The 27,468-nt window shown below is 32.0% G+C and overlaps 1 protein-coding gene across 3 annotated transcripts in view; it reads right to left on the reverse strand.

Moving 5' to 3' along the window:
- Positions 1-27,468, reverse strand: part of LOC145285807 (small ribosomal subunit protein mS35-like) — a 114,123-nt gene that overhangs the window by 76,822 nt on the left and 9,833 nt on the right. For all 3 annotated transcript variants that reach the window (XM_080134214.1, XM_080134215.1, XM_080134213.1), the window contains exons 2-3: positions 23,526-23,608; positions 9,255-9,374 (exon numbers count right to left, since the gene is read on the reverse strand). In XM_080134214.1, coding sequence (XP_079990340.1) covers positions 9,255-9,350 — 96 coding nt within the window. In that variant the 5' untranslated portion in view covers positions 9,351-9,374; positions 23,526-23,608. The remainder of the gene's footprint in view (positions 1-9,254; positions 9,375-23,525; positions 23,609-27,468) is intronic.

The raw sequence follows: 27,468 nt of genomic DNA on the forward strand, positions 1-27,468 counted from the left end.
TACATATATGGATAAATAAATAAAAATATATATTTACCTATATAATTAAAACAATAGATGTATGTATGTATGTCTGTATGTACATATTAAACCAATAAACTCTTAAACTACTGGTCACATAACACTGAAATTACCAGGAAACAGTAATCATACACCAAGCATTGCTCATAACGAGTAAAATCTTTGTTTGGATGAATGAATAAAGTGTAAAGAAATGCAAATGTTCATTTCAACTTGCCAACATTTCTATTAGTTTGTGCATGCATAAACTAATCATAGCTAAAAGTGTTTTAATTTTATAACTTTTTTATCTATCGAGTTAGTGCAAACAGTAATGAACACGGTTGAAACGCTAAATGAGGAAGCTTTTTAGTGTTTTGATTTTGATTCTAACTGATAGCATGCAAGTCATTTTTTTTTTTTAACTTTTGAAATCAGTACTATATATAAATCTAAATATTTAACAGAAAATTAGCTCTGTAATAATACAAAATTTTCATGAATTAAAATATATTAAGCATATTTTATAACAGGCAAGGTTGAGTGTCCCCCTTCTAGTTATAAATATATTCAATGACGTCCTTCAAAGATAAAGAACTTGACAAGAAAATATGGAAAGTTTATTACTAAAGTAATATTGCAAAGTTCACTCCCCTTACCAAGAAGTATATACATTTTATAGAATCTTAAATACATAGATTTTGGTACTTGTACAGTTTAATCAAGACATTAAAAAATGAAAATATTGAAAAAAAAAAAAGTTTAAATTGTACATATCCGTTATGGAATGAAGTTCTCTGAAAAAAAATTTCACTTAATTTCATCAAGTAGTTTTTGTTTTACAGCGAAAAAACAATTTGTTATGATACCTAGCAAAAGGTTCGATTTTTAGGAAGAAAAGATGAGGAGGGAATGTCGGCGCTTTAACTGGAGTTATCTCCCCGTGGGGTTATTCCAGCCCAATTCATCCAGCCCCGACACACCCCCTCTTGGATTTTTTTCATATTTACACCATACAAACTTTGGGTTAAAACTAAGAGAAATCTGCAATTTCAGCCCAGTTGGATTTCAGGAACATATTTTTTTTCACAGTTGGTTTCGGCCTGGAAATCAAAAATTGCTATCTCATGACGTAGAATTTTCGACTCCCGGCGTTTTACAAAATTTGCATTTTTGTTGCAAAAAATAAAGCTCTGGAGCTAAATATTCACACATATAAGGTTTTGAGGGCAAGGAATCCAAAAATCATGGTTAGAAAGATGGCAAATGAGAGGAAGTACCTTATTTTTACCATTTTAGGTGGTGCCGCAGCACTTTTTTAGAGCTTGTTTGGGGCGATATTTTATTGAGAAAAAAACATAACTGTGGTGCTTTGCCAGACTTCTCCTTTGGATTTTTAAAGTGACAATGGGTTGGAAATTACAAAAATCAAATAAAACCTTTCGGCATATTTGACATTTCCAGACACTAAAGCCTCAAAATTGGCATTTTTATAAAAATTTAAGGATTTTTTGGTGAATTTGGCAACAATCTAATCTTAAGTTATGATCAATATCTAGAGCTGAAAAAAGACTTGGATCGGCTCATTATAGCCCATTTTCATAATATAATGTCAAATTACATCATATAAAAGGATATGGACCCCTACTTCACAGTCAAAATGGACAAAAAAATAGTCGAAAATAAAAGACTGATGCATAATCTAGTTTATCATAAGAAAAACTGTCAAACAAATATAAAACAGACATTTGTTATAACTCCAACTATCGACTTAATCTGTCAAAATAGTTCTGAGTCTTATTTTTCTCCTCCTTGGTGATGAAATATGTTCTACCATTCACTGAAATACTTGGGGTCTGCACTTTCATAACGACCTTGCTTAGTGGAATATAGCCTCTATCCCTATTAGTTGGCCAGTGGAATTGATGTGATGGTCCATGTGGATGCAGGAATTTGCAAGTAAGATCTTTCTCTTCCCTGTTGACACTCTCAATCAATGCTAACCACCAATACCCATCAAAAATGCAAGTAATGTAGTCATTGCATTTGAGCAACTCCAGAGTTTCATCTAGCGGCGTAGGCATGTCCAGGAAAGAATGGTCGATAAAGATCGTTGTGTCAGCACTCAGTTGCTTGCCCTGAATAGTAAACTGAGAAGTTGGTTTGAAATAGTGACAGCTCCTTGTACCAGGCACAGTATCTCCCAGTTTATATCTCATTTGAAGTTTCTCTCGAACTGAAACCATGTCTTCTTTGTCGATCTTTAGAAACATGATACCAGTGATCGATGATCTGCAAAAGTCTGCAACAGCATGAAAAGTGAGTATTTGGTCTTTTATTGGCCTTTGCAAGCTGGCACGGAGAACTTTGCGTTTGACAGCCCCACCAATTCCATCACAGGGTGATTTGCCATGGCTAGTTGCAAAAAATGCCCAAGTTGCATCAATTCCAAAATCTGATGAGTGATGGCAAAGGTTAATAAATGCTTTGAAGTTTTTATATTGGGCAGCACAGCCATCGCTGAAGTACTCTACACTCTTGATCCAGGGAAATTTCTCTTTGATGTACAACATCACCATTCTTTGCAGTTCATGCACAAAACAGGTGTCATGCTCAAGGTCATCTGAAATGATGCATAATGAGATCTGTTGAAGTTTACCATTGTTATCTTTGTAATAAATTACCACTGGATGTATGGTACACTGGTCTTTGTTCCAGTGATATCCCTGGATCTCATCTTGCACCACGTAGTGATAATTTTCCGCAAAGTCCAAGAGAAGTATACATTCGGTCTCAGTTATTTCTTCTCTTCTCTTTTTTAGATACTGCGCTTGGCTCTTTGCTGTGAAGGAATGGGTCGTTAGATTATCAACATTGTATACCAATATCTCTATGAAGTAATCTACATCAGCCATCTGTGTCCGTAGCATTGTCCTATCCACACTCTCCCACTGACTATATGACATCTCACTGTCAATTTCCAATTCAGTAAATTTATCTCTGATATACTTCTCTAGAGCAGGGAAACCTGGGCATTTAGGACAACGGTGGACCATACATTCAAGACTATTGGTGTCGCAAACTACCAAGGCCATCAAATCTTTGTAAGTGATATTAAAATTGGGATTTTCAGTTGGTACATTAGCAGCACTCTCATCTCTGGATTCTTCAGCTTTCCTTCTGAGCTGAGTCTTGACAGTTGAAACAAAGCAGTCAACAAGCAATTTGGTATTTTGATGGTGGGTGCAAACACAAACTGAATGAGAACCTGATGTCAAGACGGTGACGCACCATTTTGGACGGAGCTCACAGAACTTTGAAAGACCTATTTTGTGTTCAGGATAGCTTTCTTTGTAAGCTACATAAAGCTCCTTAAGATTGCATAATAGGAGCCGTTTCTGGACATGAACTTTATTACCAATGCTCACAAAATCTTTCCCTCCAGGCATTAACCGTGAAAATTCATTGTCCTCATAGAAAGCCAAGACAGAATTGATAACCTCTTTTGAGAGACCTCTCCCCTTCTTTTTCTGTGGCAATGAAAGAATACCTCGATCCTTTTTCAGTTGCCGTGCTTCACGTACTATATATTCAGAGACATTGAAATATTCAGACACCTCTTTTCGAGACCAACTTTCCGGAGCTAAAGTCATCAACTGGATCCTCTCACTGGTTTTCATTTCTTTATTCTCAAGTTTGTCCTTCATTGCATCCAACAAACAATCATAATCTTTTGCCTTTGCCACTAAATCCGTTTGACTCGTTTGGCTGCTAATAGGGCTTCCTAATTCAGGGCTAGAGATGTTAAGGACTTTGGCAGCTGCCTCTACTTGCATTTCATAGTTTCTTTCTAATTTCTCTCTGACAATATTGATTTTTGTGTGCTTCTGCATTCTACCGGTTTTTATAGGGGATATATCAAACATCATTAGACTGTCATTCAGTTTCTCTCTCTTTTGTTCAATTTGCGACTCATTTTCAAGGTCTTGGTTGTCACTTCCTTCTGTTTCACTTGTATCTTCTAACTTCTTGGCAGCTACTTCACAGTGACGGCAAAGCTTCCAGCCAGGAACAACATGGTAGCCCTTCTGCTTTAGCATCTCAGCCATGTCTAACTTGATAGCACGATCACCCTTTACCTTTCTTTTGTGCTTCAAAAAGATGTTGCAGCACTTTGTATATTTTTTCTCAAAGTAATGCCCCAAATGAAATTCGTGATACCTACAAATGTTAGCAACGGTTTCATCAGTGAGTGTGACACCAGCTCTTAATTTGAGCACAGTTCTTACATCATGCTCTAATGCAGTTATTGGTGTTGAAGATGGCTTCAGATTGCGGTGACATGCACTCTTCATTAGTAATCCAAAAGAACATTGAGGAGCACTTGTCATCAATGATGTATCTCCTCCCTCTCGTTTCCTTGGTTCAGAAGACATTCTTAATTTATTGCTCTGGAAGAAAGATGTGAAATAATAATTCACAATGAGCAGAATATGCAATACTCAACTGAATCAGAACTTTTTGAGATATTGGAATCAGAAAAATTTTAACCTAATTTCTGATTCCAAAAACAATTCTTTTAATATCATTTTAAACTTAATTTTCCACTGCTGGTACTGATAAATATTTATTGTTTTTAAACTATTAGTAAAAATAAACTTTAGATCATAATAACATCAAAATAAGGTGTAAATTTAATTTACTTGCATAAAATAAACAAAACAGAAATTGAAACTTCATGAAAATTCGTTCTTAACCTTTAGAAAATGCAGTTTATTTACAAGTTTATAAAAAAAATGGTTTTCAAGAAAAATAATATCAACTTTATTGTCAATTAAATCAAACGTAGAATATAAAACGTGCCTTTTTTATAATTTATTTATTTTATGCTTTTGTCCTCTATGACAAGGCAAAAGATGTGAAAAAGAACATCTTACCAAGTTTGTTTAATCTTGGCCATGTTAATGTTACTGATAAAACTTCATAAAATCAGTAAAACCACGTCCCTTTCCTCCTAACCTTAAGTCCTGATGGTAATACGAATAATGAAATTTAATAAAATTAACAAAAGATAAAAAGTATATGCGATGTGGATGTAACAGGGTTTTTAATAGTTAATTTAGTGAATATAATTCTGGCATTTTTATTGTGTTCGCTTATCTTTCGCGGAAAGACAAAACAAACGGCAAAGTTGACAAAATGCGTCCTAGCCGCTAAAAACTGATGGGGTGCAGTTATGACAGCCGGCTTATCATAATTTCTTTTATAAGCCTCCGAGTAGTTTTTGATTGTGTTCGAAAGATTAAAGTCTAAAATAATCTTCAAAAGAAAAAAAAATGTATTTTCACACATGAAAAAAAAGTTATGAAGAAAGATATGAAAAATCAAAAATATAGCTAAATTTCAAAGTTTTAGAATTTTCGTAAACATTTTCATTATAACTTTTTTTTTTGTAAAAATACATGTTTTGGAGAATAACTTTAGGCTTTAATCACCATCAAAATCAAAAACTAATGGGAAACTTATAAAAAATTATAATAACCTGACCTTCATAACCAAAACAATAATTATTTTAGCATGCAGATTGAGAGATGAGTTTTGCATTTAAATTTAACATAAAATTGATTTCCCATACCATGACCATTCTTACTTTTAAAGCAATTAACAATTTTTTTTCCAGATATTATTACAAATTAATATGCTCACGGTCACTTATATTTCTATAGTAGCAGATGAATGGATGCAATGTAGCTTGATTTTTATTCCAGTGGAATCTTTAAGCCACATCTTGCAAAATAAATGAATAATTCTCAAAAATGCCCAGAATTTATTTCCGATAACAAATTTATTGGTGCTCATGCAGAATGCGGACCATGATATTTTTTGATAAGATCAAGTTTAATTTACAACATTTTTGTTTATTTAATTGTTAGGTGGAAGAAGAAAAGTTATAAAATGTCATCTCCTCCTCATTTAAAAAAAAAAAATGAATTTCTAAATAACATTATTTCAGCACGGCTTATATTCTGCATACATACCAAATTTATTTTATTAACTATCCGAAAATACTTAAATAACTAAGAAATACAGGGCTTATTTTAAATTAAATTTACATGTGAATAAATTCTAAAAGAATTGATATATTTCTTTGTCAAGTTTTTTCAGTGTGTTCATGTGTAATCTTTTAAAATAAAATGTTAGAATACCACTCTTGTTTATGAGAGAGAATTTTACTGAAAACTTATTTTAAAATAAATTATTAATAATAATAATAATAATAATAATAATAATAATAATATAAATAGTAGTTTTATATAGTAAAAAATATCTACTTAAATTCTACATTTAGATTAAAATATAACTTACATTTTTATGGTGACTGACGAAATTTCAATCTTCTAGTCTGTATTTGTGGGTCTTGTCAGTTCCAAGACAAACTCAACTGGCAAAACGGTTTCAGTAAAATTAATTTTTATTGCTTTTTATCTTCACCCATCCCCCTGTTATATATTGAGAATTTGGTTTTACAAACCAGTAAACAGGGAGCAGCCTCAACCAATAAATAGCCAGCAGCTTAAAAACCAAAGTTAAGACCTTTTAGCACCTTCTTGTTAGATTTGTCAATGCTGAAGGACTGGATAGAAATCAAAAGGTCATGTTTTATGGTTGTTGTTTTTTCCTACACAGCTAAAATAAATCCACATCATATATCTGTTATTAGGTTTTATTTGTACTGGTAGCTTAAAAATAAATATTCCTCATTTTATCTTTTAGTACCAGCTATGGAAAAGTTTAACATTTTTTTTTCAGAATCGTTTTTGAAATTGGAAATTAGGCTAATAATTTAGATCATTTCATTTAGATCAGGTCACTTTTATTATTTTGGAATTTCTTAAGAATTTTATAGGGGTTACTCTCAAGGACATCCCTGAAAAAAATTATTTTGTAAATTTATGATTTTTTGACACTATATGATAGGTTAAAAATATTCAGGAAGCTGGAAGATCTGAGCAAAAAATCGCATTTTCAGAAAGATATAGACGAAAGTTTTAAAAGTTGGATCAAAATACTGTGGTATTTTGAGGGTTAAAATGTTTCTGAAGAAGTTTTCTAATAAAAATTGTTGGATTGAGATAGTACTAAAAGTTTAAGATTTTTACCATCCTATTACTAGTTTCTTATTAAAAAAATAGCATACTTTTATCATAACTTGGTGTTTTCAACCCTTATCAATTAATTTTGAAGACTGTAGGCCTGTGAAATTGTTGAAATTGTTATCAGAACTTTTTAGTATCTGGCTTACTTGCAAATTTATTCCAAAATTAAGGTATGATGTCAGTTTAGCAAATGTCTAAATTAATTATTACATCTAATAGGGAAGGGAATATTTTTCATTATCATCGAAAATAGACCTGACTTTCAACAGAAACTGTGAGTGAACGGAACAAGAACTTTTTAACATTTTTGGTCCAGCGGTAATTTATTGTGTCTAGAAAAAATATATGAAAAAAAAAATGCATTACCATATCAGCCACACCCTTTTTTATTGGATTTTGGGGCATGTGGGTAAAAAATCCAAAAACCCTTAATATCTCTATAAGGATTCACTTTTTAGCAAATCTGATGCCATTTTTGGATTCCTTGGGTCAAAATACTTACCTGTGCAAATTTTCAGAGCCATAGGATCTTTCAATCAGAAAATATTCAAAGAAATGACATCACAAAATTTATCCCGGGCGCCACATTATGCAGCAAAAACGAAAACAAAAAATGCTCTAAATCGGAAACCGCTTGGAATTAGATGCTCAAATTTTCAGGATTTCTTAGTTTCTATATTGTCTATCTGCACAGCAAATTACAGCCAAATCTGAGGGTATGGGTATTTTTTGTCCATTTTGACTGTGAAGTAGGGGTCCATATCCTTTTATATGATGTAATTTGACATTATATTATGAAAATGGGCTATAATGGGTCGATCCAAGTCTTTTTTCAGCTCTAGATATTGATCATAACTTAAGATTAGATTGTTGCCAAATTCACCAAAAAATCCTTAAATTTTTATAAAAATGCCAATTTTGAGGCTTTAGTGTCTGGAAATGTCAAATATGCCGAAAGGTTTTATTTGATTTTTGTAATTTCCAACCCATTGTCACTTTAAAAATCCAAAGGAGAAGTCTGGCAAAGCACCACAGTTATGTTTTTTTCTCAATAAAATATCGCCCCAAACAAGCTCTAAAAAAGTGCTGCGGCACCACCTAAAATGGTAAAAATAAGGTACTTCCTCTCATTTGCCATCTTTCTAACCATGATTTTTGGATTCCTTGCCCTCAAAACCTTATATGTGTGAATATTTAGCTCCAGAGCTTTATTTTTTGCAACAAAAATGCAAATTTTGTAAAACGCCGGGGGTCGAAAATTCTACGTCATGAGATAGCAATTTTTGATTTCCAGGCCGAAACCAACTGTGAAAAAAAATATGTTCCTGAAATCCAACTGGGCTGAAATTGCAGATTTCTCTTAGTTTTAACCCAAAGTTTGTATGGTGTAAATATGAAAAAAATCCAAGAGGGGGTGTGTCGGGGCTGGATGAATTGGGCTGGAATAACCCCGTGGCGTTTCTAAACTCCAAACAAAAATTAAGAAAAAATCAAAGATGTCTGCCTTCAACGTGCTATCATAAAAATGTGTGTTTTCCGCTGTAAAAAAAAAACTACTTGATCAAATTAAGTGAAATTTTTTTTCGGAGATCTTCAGTTTAAAATGGATATGTACATTACAACCTTTTTTCGATATTTTAATTTTTTAATGTCTTGATTAAACTGTACAAGTACCTAGATTTCCGTTCCATTTCAGGAAGTTATATCAGTGAGTAGGCAAAAATGTTGAATGAAAATCAAAGGAGGCTTTAGTCCAGTATTCAAAACCAGCAACACCCATACGTTTTATTAAGACAAAACGTATGCAGATAAATAAAATATTTATCAGTATGCAGATAAATAAAATATGTATTAGTTTATAAATTACAAATATTTAAGTAACCGACTGTTGCAAATATTAAAACAATAGAAAATATAAACTTCATGTTAATAAAGTATTGATTTCTGATAAGAAAAAATACTATTCAAGTAAATTAATAGTGTTATTCAATCAAAACAGCAATACATTGATTACTCAGAGCATTGTTTAAAACTTGTTTGTACTGAAAAAAAATGAATTTCAAATTTATTTTGACAATTTTGGAAAAACTAACTTACCTTGATAAACCCTTGCCTAACTGGAAATGGAATTGCTGAATATTTGAAAGTTGAAGCAGCAGGCCAAATATTAGTCCAATCATCTGTAATCTTCATTTTATTGTACCGGGGGTGTAGAACCTACAAAATGGAGAGATCTTTAGCAAGAAAACAAGAAAAACTGGTTTACTTGAGAATTAATTTTTTTTTTTTAATGAAAAACCAAGATTATCAAATGCGAATAATCGTGAAAATAGACAGAGTTCAAAACCAACTGAAGTCTCGAGGGAGATTTCTTTTTTTTTCTTTTTTTTTTTTTTAAACAAATCAGTCATCACTTAGTAGTGACAATTTTGTAAATTGGATTACTTAAGGGGATAGCTCATCAAGAACTTGTTTACGTTGGACTTGAAGACAAACATATTGTAATCAGCTGGAAAGCAAGAGAACTGAAGAGAATTCCACAGGCGTGCAGTTCTAAGATAGAAACTTTGTTCATGGAATCCACATTTAGACTTAGGCACAGATAAAGAGTTGGGGAAATTATCGATAGTAGTTTCAATAAATGTTTGAATAAATGTTACGCGAAATATAACTTTGTGTAATGTCATCTTTCAAGAAACAAGTATATGAATTCATCCCGATTGTTACTGCCATATTAAATTTTTATCAAACTCTTAAATGTTTACAGATTCTGTCTATTATATAGACTGTTTCTATTATATATACACTCTTTTTCTTCTTCACCAAAAGACATTGTCTCCTTTCGTCGTTTGAAGCCCCCCCCACTTGTACAAGTATTTGTTATCACCTCAAAATATGACGTCGATATGTCCACATCATCGTTTCAGTCCAACTCAAGCAAAACAATGTTCATTGTAAAAGCTATATACACCCTGTTTGTCAATTTATATACACCAACATTTATTCATCGATAATTTGATACCCCACTATCCAACATATATATATATATATATATATATATATATATGATATTAAAAAAGAAATGTTTTGCTAATATAGCACATTACTTAATTACTGATATATAGATGGTACCACCAATTAAATAAAATTAATCCATAACTTTTCTAAAGTACTAAACTTCAAATGCCAGGTGTCGAAATTTGAGTCCAATCAGATTATTAGTTTACAAATTACAATTATTTAAGTTAAGTACTTTACCAAATTCTAAAATAAAAACAAGAAAAAAACGTAAAAGTTCAAATTTTGTGCATTGATAAATTATTGGTTTTCTGATGAGAAAAAATGCTGTTCTAGTAAAGCAGTGTCTTGACAAGTGTTATTTAGAACCTGTTTTGTTAAAAACAATGATTAGGAGGTGGTATGCTGACTTTAAATATGGTCGTACAAATTCCTCAATTGCCCTGGAAAACATCAAAAAGGTTGATTTAGAAGATTGTAAATTGAAGTGACGTGAAACAGCAGAAAAGTTGGACATTTGTCAACGAGAAAGTGGTGTCCAGTCAGTGTCTCGTTTTGTAAAAGAGCGCAGACACACGTATGAGAGCAGCAGCTGTATGCAAATAACCGAGCCATATGAAGGAAAGAAAAACATCATAAAAAGAGAAAAATATGGATCTTTGTTGTTAGAGATGGACAGAGAGAGACGTGTTACACACGTGGCCGAGAGCGACAGGAAAAGATGTGTCCTAAATATAACTGGACAAAGACAGAATTTCACATGTTTGACACACTGGAATATGAGAAAACTTTTTAACAAGAAACAAAGCGTTATTCTGGAAAGTACCTGTAAATAAATGTCTGTTGTTTCATCAAAAAAAGAGTGAGTTCAATTCTTTTGTCTTTGCTTTTTACGACTGTCTGCATACAACATGTGGATGCCGAATGTTGACATGTAACGATTACATTAGTTTTCTCTGTATCAAAAACAACATATCAACAATTCAAAAATGTTGTGAAACAAAACTATTTGTTCGAAAATCAAAACAATCAGTGAATTATAAAACAATAAAAAACTTTTAATAAAATTATTTTTTTTTCACTGCGACGAATAAAGAGTTTTTCTCAATGCAAATATGATAAATCATTCCTATTTTTTTAAGATTTCATGTATAAAAAAACAAACAGTTAAGTAGTTAGGATCGAACCCGAAGCCTTGAGGCGAAGGTGGAAAAGAAAGTGTGCTAAAAACCCGACACGTTACCCACACGTTTGAATTTATTTATTTAAGTATTAAAAACAGAATTGACACGATACCGCAATAAAAGCTAACTCTGCTACTTCTATTTGACCTAATGAGGTCAAATAGAAGTAGCAGAGTTAACTTTTACTGCGGGGAAGCTTTTGGGTTTGTTTACCCAACTTTGGCTGGTTGTTTCCCCAAGATGTTGGGGGGAGGGGGGAACCAGCTCCCCATAAAAAGGGGATTATCCAGATTGAATAGCAATTGTCTGATATAAGGAGTTTGCCCCCACATTGATCAAAGCTGATTGCTGGGAACAATTCTTAGCTTTGAATTAGTTTCGGTTTTATACAAAAAAGCTGAATGAACACAAGATTTGCTGAAATAGCAAGAATTTTGTAAAACCGACGTAAATAAATCTAGACGCGACCCGCATTCCCAAATCGTAGATATTATTATCTAGGGGTATATGAACACTTCTAAGCGATAGTAACTCCCCCGGGACCGTCGGCGTGAATAGCCTTTTCGAGACACAAAAATGCGCGCGCCGCATTTGCCTTTTATATACATAGAAGATATATGTATGTATGTATATATGTTTGTATGTTTGTATGTTTGCATGTATGTATTTTGTATGTATGTTTGCATGTATGTATGTTTGTATGTATGTATGTCTACCTAAAACTTTCAACAGAGAGGACAGATTTTCACAAGGTCGATATCGTTTTGAAGCTTGACCCTTCAGACAACAAATATAAAAAAATTGGCTAAAAACATCAATTCTTTCACACTCAACTGGGCACTTTTCTACAGGGAAAGGTGGCTTTTTGCGGATATTTTAAAAAATCATTCCCTCTTTTCAATTGACTAGCCTTAATTTAAACCTTTGCCACTTCCGATTTGGCAATGGACGTAACGGCAAAGACGCCACTTTTTTTTCACATTCTTTTCCACCTTTGCGGTACGAGTTTGAGTCTGCCTGCCTACTACAACATTTTTTTCTTTTGATCAACCCACACCTCCCAACACCCAGGGAAACACCGAGCACCCAGGCTAGTTTCAAATAAATGAAATTGATCATATTCAGCAAATATGTCATAATTTAGTTCTTCTTTATTTTAGCGAAATCCGACAACCAAAAAATTAAGTTTTCATTAAAAAACAATGAAAACTCTTACTTTTTTTGTCTATTTCCATAATAAGCAATTTTATCTACTTAATTGTCTTGTCACAATTAGTTAAATATTTCTGGAATATTACATAAAATACATATTCCCATGATTCAACAGAAAAAAAATGATTTCGACCATATTTCTTTTCTCATGTGTGACATGTGACAAGGGAAACGAAAAAGAATTCTAAAATTGTTAATTTCTTCAAAATTTTCTTTAATAATTAATTTTCTACCTTATCATATTTTGTAATTTTTAGATATTTTCATTACTGCTACATGACAATTCAGTTGAAATTCAATATTTCAATTTTCAAATTTTCCTACAATAACATTTAATTTCTACATAATTTAACAATTCGATAACTAAGAGTTCATAAAATGTATTTGAAGAATTCAATAGTTATCTCCCTTTGATGTGCTGATAATCAAGACATTAAAAAATGAAAACATTTTTTTTTAATTATATTGTACTTAACCATAAGTTCTCATAAAAAAATTAACTTAATTTGATTAAGTAGTTTTTTTTTTACAGAGGAAAATCAATTTTTAATGTGATTGATTGTATCCCACCATCTTGCCTATTTCGCGGATGATGGGGGGGGGGCCTAGGGAGATAACTCTGTTACCACTTAAAGTTTGTCAAAATTTGATGATATTATTTTGAAACATGGCAGAAAAAATACCAAGATAAATATATTAGTTTTTGCTGTACTTATTTTACAGAATTTCTCTGCCCTTTTTTTAATCCCTTTTCCATTTTGTCCTTCGTTAATCCCTATTTCGTTTAAAAGTTAAAAGGCAACCTCCTCTTCATCCAAGAAATAGACAAGATGGCCGATACATGATCGATCTCATTAAAATTTGATTTTACTCTGTAAAAAAAAAAAAATTTGATCAAAATTCCATAACGGTTAAGTGCAATATAAATTTTTTTGCCATATTTTCATTTTTTTAATGTCTTGATTTAATTAAACAAACACCGAAAATTCATGGCTGAAATATTTTACTCAAATTTATTAGTTGAAATACTTGTTTGTATCACATGAGAAATTATAAAGATCATCTTAAACAGTATATCTTTACATTCCTTTATACTGCCTTACTAAGCCAAATAGTAAACATAGTTTTTATGATATATGAATAATAAATATACAATAACCTCATTACTAGCAGTGAGACCTGATGTTACCCGGGACTGAACAAATATTTCACACTCCCATACTTTTATTGTCATCAAATCGGTGAAATCGTTCATTTTTTAAGCAAATGGATTAATTGCTTGCTCTAGCTGGGGACCTATCGTGGTGCACCGAGAAAGCTTTATATGCCTCCCCACAGTGACTTAGTCCATAATACATTGTAGTCTACATTGCACTGTAGAGAACCTACTGTTGATTTTATAAAATTATTTTTTATATATAATTAGCGGGGATACCCGGCGTTGCCCGGGTGTTTGGAGGTTGGAGGTTGGGAGGGGAGGTGTAGATCAAAACAACCCTGTTTAAAAAAAAAACATTGGCCGGGTGTTTGGAGGTGCAAAAGAAAAAAAAAAGTTTTAGTAGAAAGGTAGGCTTGAACCCTGAACCTTTGACGCGGAGGTGGAAAGGAAATTGAAAAAAAAAAACCTGCGACCTAACCATCTCGACCACGGGAACAGATGAATTGATAAGTGTGTTAAGTTGACGTTTATAAACCGAAATTAGCAGGTGCAAGAACATCAAGTTGTGTGATGTTTGACCTAGTTTTGCACTGGAAGCCATTTTCTGTTTTTCCCGCTACGCGGCGATCAAAAAATATCCCAAAATCTAGCTTGTAAAAGTCGGGTAAATTAAAGATAGCTGCGACCAGAGTTCCTTAGTCGTAGATATTATTATTTAGACAGCATATAAAAAGTTTTAAGAAGGAGTGAGCCAACCGAGAATCATGGCCAAAAAAGCCTTTTGTAGACATACACAAAAAGCGAACACACATACATACATTTTCGCTTTTATATATATAGATGGCTTGAATTAAAGTTTAAAATGCAAAAGTCAAGTATCATGGTTCAATTGTGCTCTAAATAGAAACATTCATTTCGAATGTACCCCTGTCATATCAAAGAACCCACTGTTGATTTTATATGCCTAGTCTTACTGCTTCTGCAGTGATAATGGCTTGAATTTAATTTTAAAATGAAAAGGTCAATTATAATGGCGCAATTGTGCTTTAAATAGAAACATTCATTTCGAACATGCCCTTGTCATATCAAAGAGCCTACTCAAATGCAGATGTGACATTAGGCTGTGTAAGGTGTTAACTTTGGTCAAAATCGTCCATTCCTTCTTTCATCAGATTATTTCGACTATCGATTATCAATACTTATCAAAGACATTCTGATACAAAACCTATCTAAGAGCACTGCCAGACATAAAGTACTTTTGTGTAAAATTTCATAAAAATTGACCCAGCTGTTTTTAAGTCCATAGAGAATGAACACACACAAAGTGACTTTTATATAATAGAACTAGAGATAGAAATTAGCAAAACTATCAGACAAGATCACATTTTTCTTGCCTATGTGTAACTTTAATGAATATACATTGAAGTCATTTTTTTATTACAAATCGAATATTTTTTGAAATCAAAATAAATTAAAAAACAAAAACAAAGATAAAATTAAAACAATTTTTAAAATCCATTTTTAAAAAATTATAAACATCACTATCTTCTAATATTTTTCTTTAAGCTATCCACTCCGTAATAAATGTTTCCACCTGGGCAACATCAGATAAATACAAGTTTCCAATAAAAAAAATGGGTTGATTAATAAAACTTTGGCCTTTTGTGTAGCATCTTTTTTTCCTCACACTTTTGATGACCTTGTGCCTAATTTCTTTTAAAAGTAACCATTTTTATATTTTCTGCAAAGAAATATTTCAAAATGTATTCTGATACTCCCTGCATATACTTGTGTATACGTTGATTTTGTGTATAAGTCGATGTGCATTTTAAGACCCAAAATTGTGTCATTTTTTAGGTATTACCTGTGTAGAAGTTGACTGTAGATTCTAGACAAGTTAAATTGTCCGTCCCATAGCTTTTTCTTGCACAGATAATTTCCTTTCTAGTTTTTTTTTTTTTGTAAGACATATTATAAATTTTTTCTCGGCATCTGCGAGTAATAATACGTGCATTTACATAAGTGTGGTCGATTCGATTTTCATATATAGAACCAACCTGCTGCACACTTACATGCAGGTCCTGGATATGACCTTAAACTATATCCAGTGGTGAGGCCCCAGCTTGTGGGTTTTGGGGAATATAGAGCCACCCTTTAATTGCCATTGCTCCCAGGTCCACTCTGACCCGGAGTGGTAGTACCTGTTAGGGTCCCAACTATGAGTTAAATAGAAACCGACTTGAAAACAACAAATATATTCTATTAAAAAAATCTTTCTTCAAAATCTTTGGATTCGGCATTAAATAACCCGAAAAGGGTTGATATGCCGTAAAACAAAAACAACCAACCAACTTACATGCAACAAATGTTGTTAATCAGACATTCTGATCAATGAGATGCTGTAGATTCCAGATGCAGTTATTGTTTTTAGACATAATTTATGTCACTTATCATAATAACGTAAACACATACATTGCATGAGCCGTAATATACTGTAATAATGTAAACACATACATTAAGTTTCATTAAATAGTTGTCATTAAATTGTTAAAACTTGTTCAACTTAGAGATGAACGACATATCGTAAACACTATATTTCCTAACCTACTAAAAAAACGTCATATCATCACCGAATACATCATATCGAACTTAGGCCGATAGCCACGTCTAGAGAGTGAACATTGCGAGAGGTGTTTCAATTATTATCAAGCCTCTCACTGAAAAAACGCGTATGTGCTTACATGCTGGCAAACACACTGCAGTGAGGTTCGGAAGGAGTGCGATTAATTACTAGGATTACCGGTATATACCGAGTGCACAAACAATATGGCATTTTCTATGTTATGATCGAACGCCGAGTTGCTCTTGAACAACATTTCCCAGAACATTACCTACGTATAAGTCGACCTCAAAAAAAACCCTTAAAATCGTCTACCAGAAAGTCAACTTATAAGCAAGTATACACAATAATTTATCTGCTCTACCCTCAGTCAGTGAAGTAGAAATCCTTTTAGATTGAGGTAATTATTATTTTTGTGTCAATCCGGAGTGTTCCTTTTTGTGGAACTGGATTTTCCCCACATAAAAAAACTGACCTTGTGTCAAAATCTGCTTTCGTGCAGGGAGGAGGGGAAGCAAGTAAATATGGGCAAAGTTAAACAGCATATTTTGACTGTAAAAAGGTATTTAAATTTTAAAAGTAGAAAATGGTCTCCTAAGAATGGAGCACAAGTTAGAGACCAATGTTTCCATATTTCGAAATTTTTTTAGATGAGGATTGATAATTGGATTATCTAAAATGAGAACAACAGTCCAAATAATTTTTAAAATAAAGTGTCTACATAGTAAATTGGACTAAAAACAAAACAGCAGGTTTCATCTTCCAATTGACAATTATTCTATCTCATTAACCAATATCCTAAAATGACTTTTTATCTTGATAAGTGGCAACCCTTTAGTTAAAAAAAAGTTTTTTTTTAATCTCTATTAAACAGATTATGCGAGAGATATGACAATTTAGAATTCATATGCAAATTGGAATGTGCAGTGTCCAGACAAAACATGAGAGCAAGGCTGATAACTTTAGTATTTTATATAAAACTAGCCCGGGTGCCCAGCATTGTCTGCCTGGGTGTTTGGAGGTATGTGTTGAGAAAAAAAAAAAAAAAAAACTGGTAATAGACAGGTAGACTCAGATCCGTACGATGAAGGAGGAAAAGAGAATGAAGAAAAAAACATTAAAAATTTGACGTCTTTGCCATCGCGCCCATCACCAAACTGGAAGTGATGCAGGTTTAAATTAGGGCTGGACAATCAAATAGAGGGAATGACTTTTGAAAATATGGGCAAAAAAAGCGATCCTGCCCTGTAGAAAAGTGCTCAGTTGAGGGTGAAGGAATTAATGTTTTTAGCCAATTTTTCAATATTTGTTGTCCGAAGGGTCAAGCTTTAAAACGATATCGATTTCGTGAAAATTTGTTGTCTCTGTCAAAAGTTTTAGACATACATACATACATACATACATACATATATTTAAACAGGTGAGATCTATATTATAGATACTAAAAGAGTTATTGGTCTTGCTTTTCTGCAGTATTGTCAATAGTTGTCACAGCTACTATCTTGGTCTTTTGGCAAGAATCAAGGTGTAGCATCTGTTCTGATACTACACTTCATCTTTTCTGTCCTCAGCTATTTATGGAGAAATCCTTTTAGATTGAGGGAATTTTTATTCCAATACACAGTGACCCTTTTTGGGGAGCTGTATTTTTCCTACATTAAAAACAGACCATGTGTCTTTGTCCTCATGGGAGAACAAGTAAATAGGATAATCTAATTAAAACACACACCGTATTGTGTGAAATTATTAATAAAATAAATGAAATATTTTATCAAAGTTTAATTATATGAATAAATATAAAATGCTTGGAATATTTACACATCCATGTCTAACCAAAAGAAAATGTATTATTTTTAAATAAAAACTACTTGTACATAGTTTGTCTATCACTGTGGATCAGTTGAGTCGGCTCCACCTGTTGAGTTGACTACATCTCGAATTGAGGCCGACCACACCCAATGATCTGATACCACTGCAGCCATGAGCATGAGTCATTCGTAGTTCCAGCAACATAGACTGTAGAAGTGAGGCCCCAAATCAGCTCAACATCTTGTTTCACCATCTTGATCCAGGACTTCTGCTTTTCTTCCAGTCCTGCAGTGGAGCCTGGTCAATAGCTTCATGGATAAAATTGCCTGGGTGTCAGCGAATGGTGTGTCCACACCACCAGAGGCGCCTCATGAGGACAGATTAGACGAGTGAGGATGTTTTGCAGCATGTGTGGATCACAGCATTGGAGAGAAATTGTTGCCAGTGAACTTGGAAGATGTGGCATAGATACTGATGGTCAAACACAGCAAATTTGCACTGATCAGAGATTCTCATTGGTCACATTTCACAGGTAGATTCTGATTTTCGATCTCAGGTTCATTTCGTGCCAGGATTATAGACAGCAGTAAAAGTGATCGAAGACAAGACAAGCACTATTGATGCGATTGTAGATATCGTCTTTCCCTTGTTCGGTTGCAGTGATTATGTAGCCAAGGTATTTGAACCGATCAACCTCTTCAATGGTTGTTCTGTTGGGTTATGGGCTGGAAAGAATCTTGCAATGACACCAGGAAAGTTATCCAGTGCGTTAGAGGTTATCTAATGGATGACATAATTGAATAGTTTCAGTGACAATCTGCAGCCTTGACGAACTTTATATTCCATTAAAATACTGTTCAAAGGTTAGTTTTCAAAAGCTTTTTCAGTATCGATTGTCCATCAAATTTGCATAAAACATTTTTAAAGCCTTTTTTAATAAATAATTGTTTTTATATAACTTGCAATTCGTTTTTAAAATTATCATATAATTTTACTCAGTACAATAAAGTCTTAAAGAAATAAAAAGGGCTTATTTAGAATTACAGTTAAGAGAAGTGATAGTGGTCAAGTGGTTAACAATGCAAACTGGTGACCTAGGTGTTCCAAGTTTGAATCCAGTTTGTCCCACAAAAATCACTTTCACTTAGGAAGTTGACAACCTTCTTTCCTTCCTTCCTTCCTTCTTTTCTCTCTATGCGACCAGAGGTTTTAGCCAATCAGGACGAAGGATAGTTCTGGAGGCAAAGAAGAAGATATAAAATATTTGAGCTTGAAGACAGATGAAACCAACACGGAGAGACAAGTTGTTCCATAAGTCATTACACAAAATGGAAAATCCCAAACTTTCTATGACCCGATACAACTTACAGACAGGCTTATGCTGAAACATATATAAAACCGTTTCATTTTGAAATGCCTTTTTTCATGGTTATTATTATCCCTAGGTCTGTTTCTAGACCATTCTCACTTCTTATTAATTTCGACGACTCCTCAAGAGGGCGACCCACCCAAATGGTGACCTACCCAATAAAACTTACATTATGGTAACCACCATAATATTCTTCTGCTTTTAATATAAAATTCAGGATTTTATCTTTATGAAAAAAGAACAATTTTTTTTTAACAAAAACAAAAGAAATAATGGATTTTAATAGATTTTTATTAGTTAAAAAAAAACAGTAACTTGGTTTTTCTCTGTCTATTGGCCATTGCTAATGAAGTCTCTTCATACCTTCAAATGATTTTGTGTAATATATTTTTATTTATTGGTGTTGCTTACTGTGACCAATAATGGAAAGATGGCATCTGTGACTTATTTTTAAAATAATGTAGGAAAATTATTTACTTCTTAAGCAGGGTTTTTTTTCTGCAAAATACAGAAAGAATTAGAGGTGGACCGGTTATTTTAAAGGAGTGTGGAGAAAATTCAATTCAATTTTGGTCGTGAGGTGGGAGCAACTCCAAAATGAGTCAGGTGGATAAAGCCCTGGGAATATTCAGTATAATAAATGTGATTGTTTATGATAAATCTGATTGTTTATAATAAATTTGATTGTTTATGATAAATCTGATTGTTTATGATGAATCTGATTGTTTATGATGAATCTGATTGTTTATGATGAATCTGATTGTTTATGATAAATGTGATTGCTGATGATGTGATTGCTGATGATAAATGTGATTGCTGATGATAAATGTGATTGCTTATAATAAATCTGATTGTTTATGATAAATCTGATTGCTTATAATAAATGTGATTGTTTATAATAAATCTGATTGTTTATAATAAATCTGATTGTTTATGATGAATCTGATTGTTTATGATGAATCTGATTGTTTATGATAAATCTGATTGTTTATAATAAATCTGATTGCTTATAATAAATCTGATTGTTTATAATAAATCTGATTGTTATAATAAATCTGATTGTTTATAATAAATCTGATTGTTTATAATAAATCTGATTGTTTATAATAAATCTGATTGTTTATAATAAATCTGATTGTTTATGATGAATCTGATTGTTTATGATGAATCTGATTGTTTATGATAAATCTGATTGTTTATAATAAATCTGATTGCTTATAATAAATCTGATTGTTTATAATAAATCTGATTGTTATAATAAATCTGATTGTTTATAATAAATCTGATTGTTTATAATAAATCTGATTGTTTATAATAAATCTGATTGTTTATAATAAATCTGATTGTTTATGATGAATCTGATTGTTTATGATGAATCTGATTGTTTATGATAAATCTGATTGTTTATAATAAATCTGATTGCTTATAATAAATCTGATTGTTTATAATAAATCTGATTGTTATAATAAATCTGATTGTTTATAATAAATCTGATTGTTTATAATAAATCTGATTGTTTATAATAAATCTGATTGTTTATAATAAATCTGATTGTTTATGATGAATCTGATTGTTTATGATGAATCTGATTGTTTATGATAAATCTGATTGTTTATAATAAATCTGATTGTTTATAATAAATCTGATTGTTTATAATAAATCTGATTGTTTATGATGAATCTGATTGTTTATGATGAATCTGATTGTTTATGATGAATCTGATTGTTTATGATAAATCTGATTGTTTATAATAAATCTGATTGTTTATAATAAATCTGATTGTTTATAATAAATCTGATTGTTATAATAAATCTGATTGTTTATAATAAATCTGATTGTTTATAATAAATCTGATTGTTTATAATAAATCTGATTGTTTATAATAAATCTGATTGTTTATGATGAATCTGATTGTTTATGATGAATCTGATTGTTTATAATAAATGTGATTGTTTATGATAAATCTGATTGTTTATAATAAATCTGATTGCTTATAATAAATCTGATTGTTTATAATAAATCTGATTGTTATAATAAATCTGATTGTTATAATAAATCTGATTATTTATAATAAATCTCATTGTCTATAATAAATATGATTGCTGATGCTAAATATGATTGCTCATAATAAATGTGATTGCTTATAATAAATCTGATTGTTTATGATAAATCTGATTGTTTATAACAATAAATCTGATTGCTGATGATTGTTTATAATAAATGTGATTGCTGATGATAAATATGATTGTTTATAATAAATGTGATTGCTTATGATAAATCTGATTGTTTATAATAAATCTGATTGTTTATAATAAATCTGATTGTTATAATAAATGTAACTGTTATAATAAATGTGATTGTTTATAATAAATGTGATTGTTATAATAAATGTGATTGTTTATAATACATGTGATTGCTTATAATAAATGTGATTGTTTATGATAAATCTGATTGTTTATAATAATAAATCTGATTGCTGATGATTGTTTATAATAAATGTGATTGCTGATGATAAATATGATTGTTTATAATAAATGTGATTGCTTATAATAAATGTGATTTTTTATAATAAATCTGATTGTTTATAATAAATCTGATTGTTATAATAAATCTGATTGTTATAATAAATCTGATTGTTATAATAAATCTGATTGTTTATAATAAATCTGATTGTTTATAATAAATGTGATTGTTTATAATACATGTGATTGCTTATAATAAATGTGATTGTTTATAATAAATCTGATTGTTTATAATAAATGTGATTGTTATAATAAATCTGATTGTTTATAATAAATCTGATTGTTTATAATAAATGTGATTGTTTATAATAAATGTGATTGTTATAATAAATCTGATTGCTTATAATAAATGTGATTGTTATAATAAATGTGATTGTTTATAATAAATGTGATTTGTTACATATGTGCGATAAAAGATGTGGTAAGGCAATTGATAACGTAGGCATATGAAGAAATTTCTGAGAAGAATGAAAATTGTTTATCTTTGTAACATGTTACCAAAAGGGGAAGGGTACAAGGGAATTTACAGGAAAGCAAAAACCCAAGTATTCTTCTCTTTATCGCACATGTGACACAGCAAAACAAAAAATAAAACAAGTGGATAGAAACACAAGGACGAACACAATAAAAATGCGATGAAATAACGAGCTAACAAATACTTTCCCAAATGATACAAAAATAGATTTATTTAAGATAAAAAAAAATAGGAAGAGTTTAACAAAAGAAAAAGAAATGTATTTGAAGTTATGGAATCTGAAGTATATCTACGTGTATTGAAATGAGCGAAAGCCCTTGTGGGGGGGGGGGGGTAATCAATAATAAATTAATCGCATTCTCTCGCATGGCTGGAGAAGGTCGCGTCATCCACATCTCATATATCCGTATCCTTTTCGCATGAGGGGAAGAAGTCACCCCCCCCACCCTCCTCCCACAAGGAGAGAGACCTCTTAACAGGTCGGCGACCCAAACCGAAAAAAGCGACTTCCGCTAGTGTCCAGTTAAAAAAAGGGAAAGTGGAAGCGATCCCACTTCCGGTTCCCCCCTCTTCTTCTCTGCTTCACAATCCGATCTAAAAATAGACTTGACAAAATCTCCAGCCGGTAAAGTCTTTGCAAGTTTTAAAGGGGGGGGGGAGTTACATTAGTAGACTTTTGCTCAATTCAAAACAACTACTGTATTAGCCTATCTTGTGGGAATCATGTTTTATTTTACCTCGGTGACAAAATATAAAAACAGAAAACGATATATCTCGTCAGTCTAAAATTAAGTATTTAAATTTTGATTTAAATACATAATCTAATTTAAAGATCATGTCGCAGATTGTTAAAATAAATGTGATTGTTAGAATAAATGTGCTTGTTTATAATAAATCTGATTTTGATAATAAATGTGATTGATAAGTTAAGATAAGTGCTTGTGTTAACAAGTAATTTCATAAATACTAATTTCAATGCTAAATGCTAAAAATTATATACCTGTTTTTTTCTTACTCTTCTTCCCCGTTGCTCTCCTTTGGGTTTGAGGCCAGGAATTTCAAAGACTCTAAATTCTTCATTCTCTGAATAAAAGAAAAAGAGACGAATATTATGATTTATAATAAATTAACCAGACATATTTTTTTTAATTGAAATGTATGTTCAAACTTTACTCTCTTCCTCAAGATATAATCAAACAATAGATTAAGAATGGGAAAAATAGGAGATAAGAATAGTTTGGGGGCATTTATATATACAGATTGATTAAAAAGACAGCAGGTCCTGTATGCACTTTTTGTGGTAATCATTAAGATTTTGTCTAGATAAAAAAGCAAGAAAAAACTTCCATATCGGCATTAAAAATGGTTTAATGTTATTGTTTTTGTTAAATATTACTAAATGAGGAATCACTTCAAGTTAAACTCTACTTACTATTACGTATGTAAACATGAAAAAAAAAACATGCTTCAAATTTTAAATAAACAACATCATATTTGTTTAATTTTTTATCATCAAGAAAAAAATATTAAAAGAATTGCTTTTGGAATTGGAAACAAGGCTAAAGTTTTTCTGATTCTGATATACCCTAAAAATGTTATAATTTTTGATTCCCCGATTCCAATTAATCGTTCCAATACTACTAGAAAAAACTGATATTCTATCACATGGCTCTAAAAAAGACAGTCTGTTTAAAGGCATACAATGCATCGGACATGTATATGACATGGGCTGACAAGATATAATTGTGATTTCGTCTCTCTTTCTCTATCAACTCTCACTTGTAAACAATTTAGGATGAAGATCACATTGAATAAATGTCTGTTGTCTTCTATCAGTTTTGCATTCAAGCTTGTCTTTTTGAAGGTATGTGGGAATTGCATTTCCACACATAGCGCATATACGGACACAAAACCTGCGCCATTAAGGTAAACATAATTATCGTCCCTTAATTCCAGCAATACTATTTTTAGCCACAAGGGGGCGTTAGCACCTTACATCTGTTTCCGCTTTTCTTTTCTCTCTCTCTCTCTATTTCTTCCTGGACACCTAGCGATGCAGATGTATGAAACAATGCCCTTGTATTGCACACGTGGAAAAGACTATCATGCTGCATACATGCAAGAGACTTTCGTGCAACTCACGCAAATACTGATTTTTATACCTTTTACGTATCAAACTGTTTCTCATTACTTATGTAACAATACTGCAAATAAATGTTATATTGGTTGTATAATATAATTTCAGCAATCTTGTGTATTCATTCTTGGTTAAGAGGACCAAGCAACCTTTTCTCTAATCCTCTACATATTAACTGAGAAAAAAAAAATTATTTGATTTTTTTTCTTCTTTAGTTTTTTCAGCATCTTTGGGTTTTTTGTTTTTTTTCATCTTTTTTTGTTGTTTTTTTCTCATTCAATAAAATGTTTGCACCGTCAAGTGATTTTTTAAAAACAGTTTACATATCTGTTTATTTGAAATTTTTAATTTTATAAATGGTGCTTTTAAGAGCTTCTGCCAATTTTATTTATATTTTGAACATTCCTGTGATTGCATTTGCTACACTCAAAACAAAGGGACTCTCATGCAAATTTTTTTTTACATAAAAGTCACCACTTATCAAGGCTCAGAGGCCACTCGAGGATAAGGGTTACGAAAGTACTGTTTTTTTTATACCTTTTACGTATCAAACTTTTTCTCACTACTTATGTACCTTTACTGTAAATAAATGTTATATAATATAATTTCAGCAATCTTGTGTATTCATTCTTGGTTAAGAGGACCAAGACTCCTTTTATCTAATTCTCTACAGGTATGAAAAAAAGCTTTAATTACAGGATGATGTTCCCTTGGTCTAAGAAGATCACAAATTTGATGCCTCCATTTAGTCTCAAAAGACAATGTATGTTTGTATGTCTGCCTAAAACTTTCCAGAGAGGCGATGGATTTTCACAAGATCAATATCGTTTTGAAGCTCAACCCTTCGGACGACAAATATTGAAAAATTGGCTAAAAACATTAATTCCTTCACTCCCAACTGGGCACTTTTCTACAGGGAAGGGACGCTTTTTTCGCTGATATTTTCAAAAGTCATACCCCTCTTTTCGATTGACTAGCATTAATTTAAAACTTCACGACTTCCGGTTTGGCTAAGACGTCAAGTTTTGTTTTTTTTTTCACATTCTCTTCCTCCTTCGTGGTATGGGTTCGAGCCTGGCTGCATACTACCACTTTTTTTTTTTTTTTTTTTTTGCTCAACACACACTTCCAAACACCCGGGCAACGCTGGGCACCCAAGCTAGTCTATTATATAAAAGAAAATCATAATTGTGTGTGTGTGAGAGAGAGAGAGAGTGTGTGCGCATGTGTGTGTGTGTGGCTAAAAGTCAGAAACTACACAAGATACAATTATTAATCTTGCATAATTAGATTTAGTATTACTTCGATCTGGTTATGGTAAAAAAAATATTTTAATAATCATTTCCTTGGAATAACCAGTCACTAAATTATGGGGTTTAAAAATATAGCTTCTCTTGCTTACGGGTTAGGGTTAGGGTTATGGTAAAAAAAATATAGCTTCTCTTGCTTACAATTAGCTCTAGTTTTAGCTTGCTTTAAAGCTTTTGGTAGAATATGTAGGCAATTATTTGTTAATCACGATTATTTGTTAATCACGTTGACACACTGGTTCCTGTTAGATCACCAAAGTTAAGCAACGTTAAGCCTGGTCAGTACTAAATGAGTGACCATTTGAAACTTCCAGGTGCTGTATGTGCTCTCTGCTTATCTCAGCATTATTACCAGTCGTCCTGCACTTCGCCTTGCTACTGTACTCAAGAAGCAGTGCAAATCACTTGGCCTTTTTGGTCAAGATCAAAGTGTAGTATCTGTTCTTCAGATGCTGCACTTCCATTTCTTGTTCTCTTTTGGTGGAGGATCAGTCCTTCACGACTGAGACAATTTTTATTTTTGTACCTTTTCTCCACATTAAAAAACGACCCTGGTGTCTAACTCTGTCCCGTGGAGAGGCATAGTAAATAGGTACTCAAGAAGCAGTGCTCATTCAGAAGAGGTATGGTTGGAGATTATGGAACCCTTGCTTCATAATTACCCTTACAGGAGACATCCATTGTTTCTTGAGACTGAATGGAGGCACTGAGTGATTATTCGTATTATTCAGACTACTGTTCTCATCTGGAGTGTTATTTTCACGTTTTAGCTAATCTAACCTCTGATCGTCTTCAGGCATATTTTGTTGAATTTAGGAATCTTTTTGTTGAACTCTTGAATCTGTACAGAATTTCAAACGGAACCCTTTATTTTATCCACAAGTGTAGTAGGCTGTCATTCCGTCAAACTGTTTTGATTTTTTTTTAACACTGACCTAACTCTAATCTAAGTTTTAGGTTTAGTTTGGCAAAAATAGGTTTGGTTTGATTCAAATTATGTAGAAGCACATATTGTATTATTATAATTAATTAGGTTAGAGTTACACTGAATTCAATGATCTAAGGTTTGTCAATGTATCTTATGTAGTTTCTGATCTTTAGCTAGACACACACACAGACTTATGATTTCCCTTTTTATACAATAAATTTTTAGTTACCTGCTTCTTACTGCAGCAAGGTGAGACACAAAGATAATTTATAGCAGAGAATCCACCCCACCCCCACTTAAAAAAAAGGGGGCACTCTAGATGAATGCAAAAAGAAATTTGTGATCAAACTCATAAACAATTTTCGGTGTGTAGAAGGTGGGTGTCAGGCGATCAACTATCCTAGCAGGGCTAGCCGGCATTGCTCTGTGTCATAAAAAAAAAAAAGAGAAATGGTTAAAAAAAAAAAAAAAATATGTGTAACATCTTTATATTAAAACTTCTCAGTCTGTCTTTCTATTTTTCACGTTTTCCACATCTGTCACCTCCACATCGTTTTCATCTCCACCC

Source organism: Euprymna scolopes, chromosome 10 (assembly GCF_053919585.1).
Source record: "Euprymna scolopes isolate OS-2025 chromosome 10, ASM5391958v1, whole genome shotgun sequence".
NCBI classification, from domain to species: Eukaryota; Metazoa; Mollusca; class Cephalopoda; order Sepiida; family Sepiolidae; genus Euprymna; species Euprymna scolopes.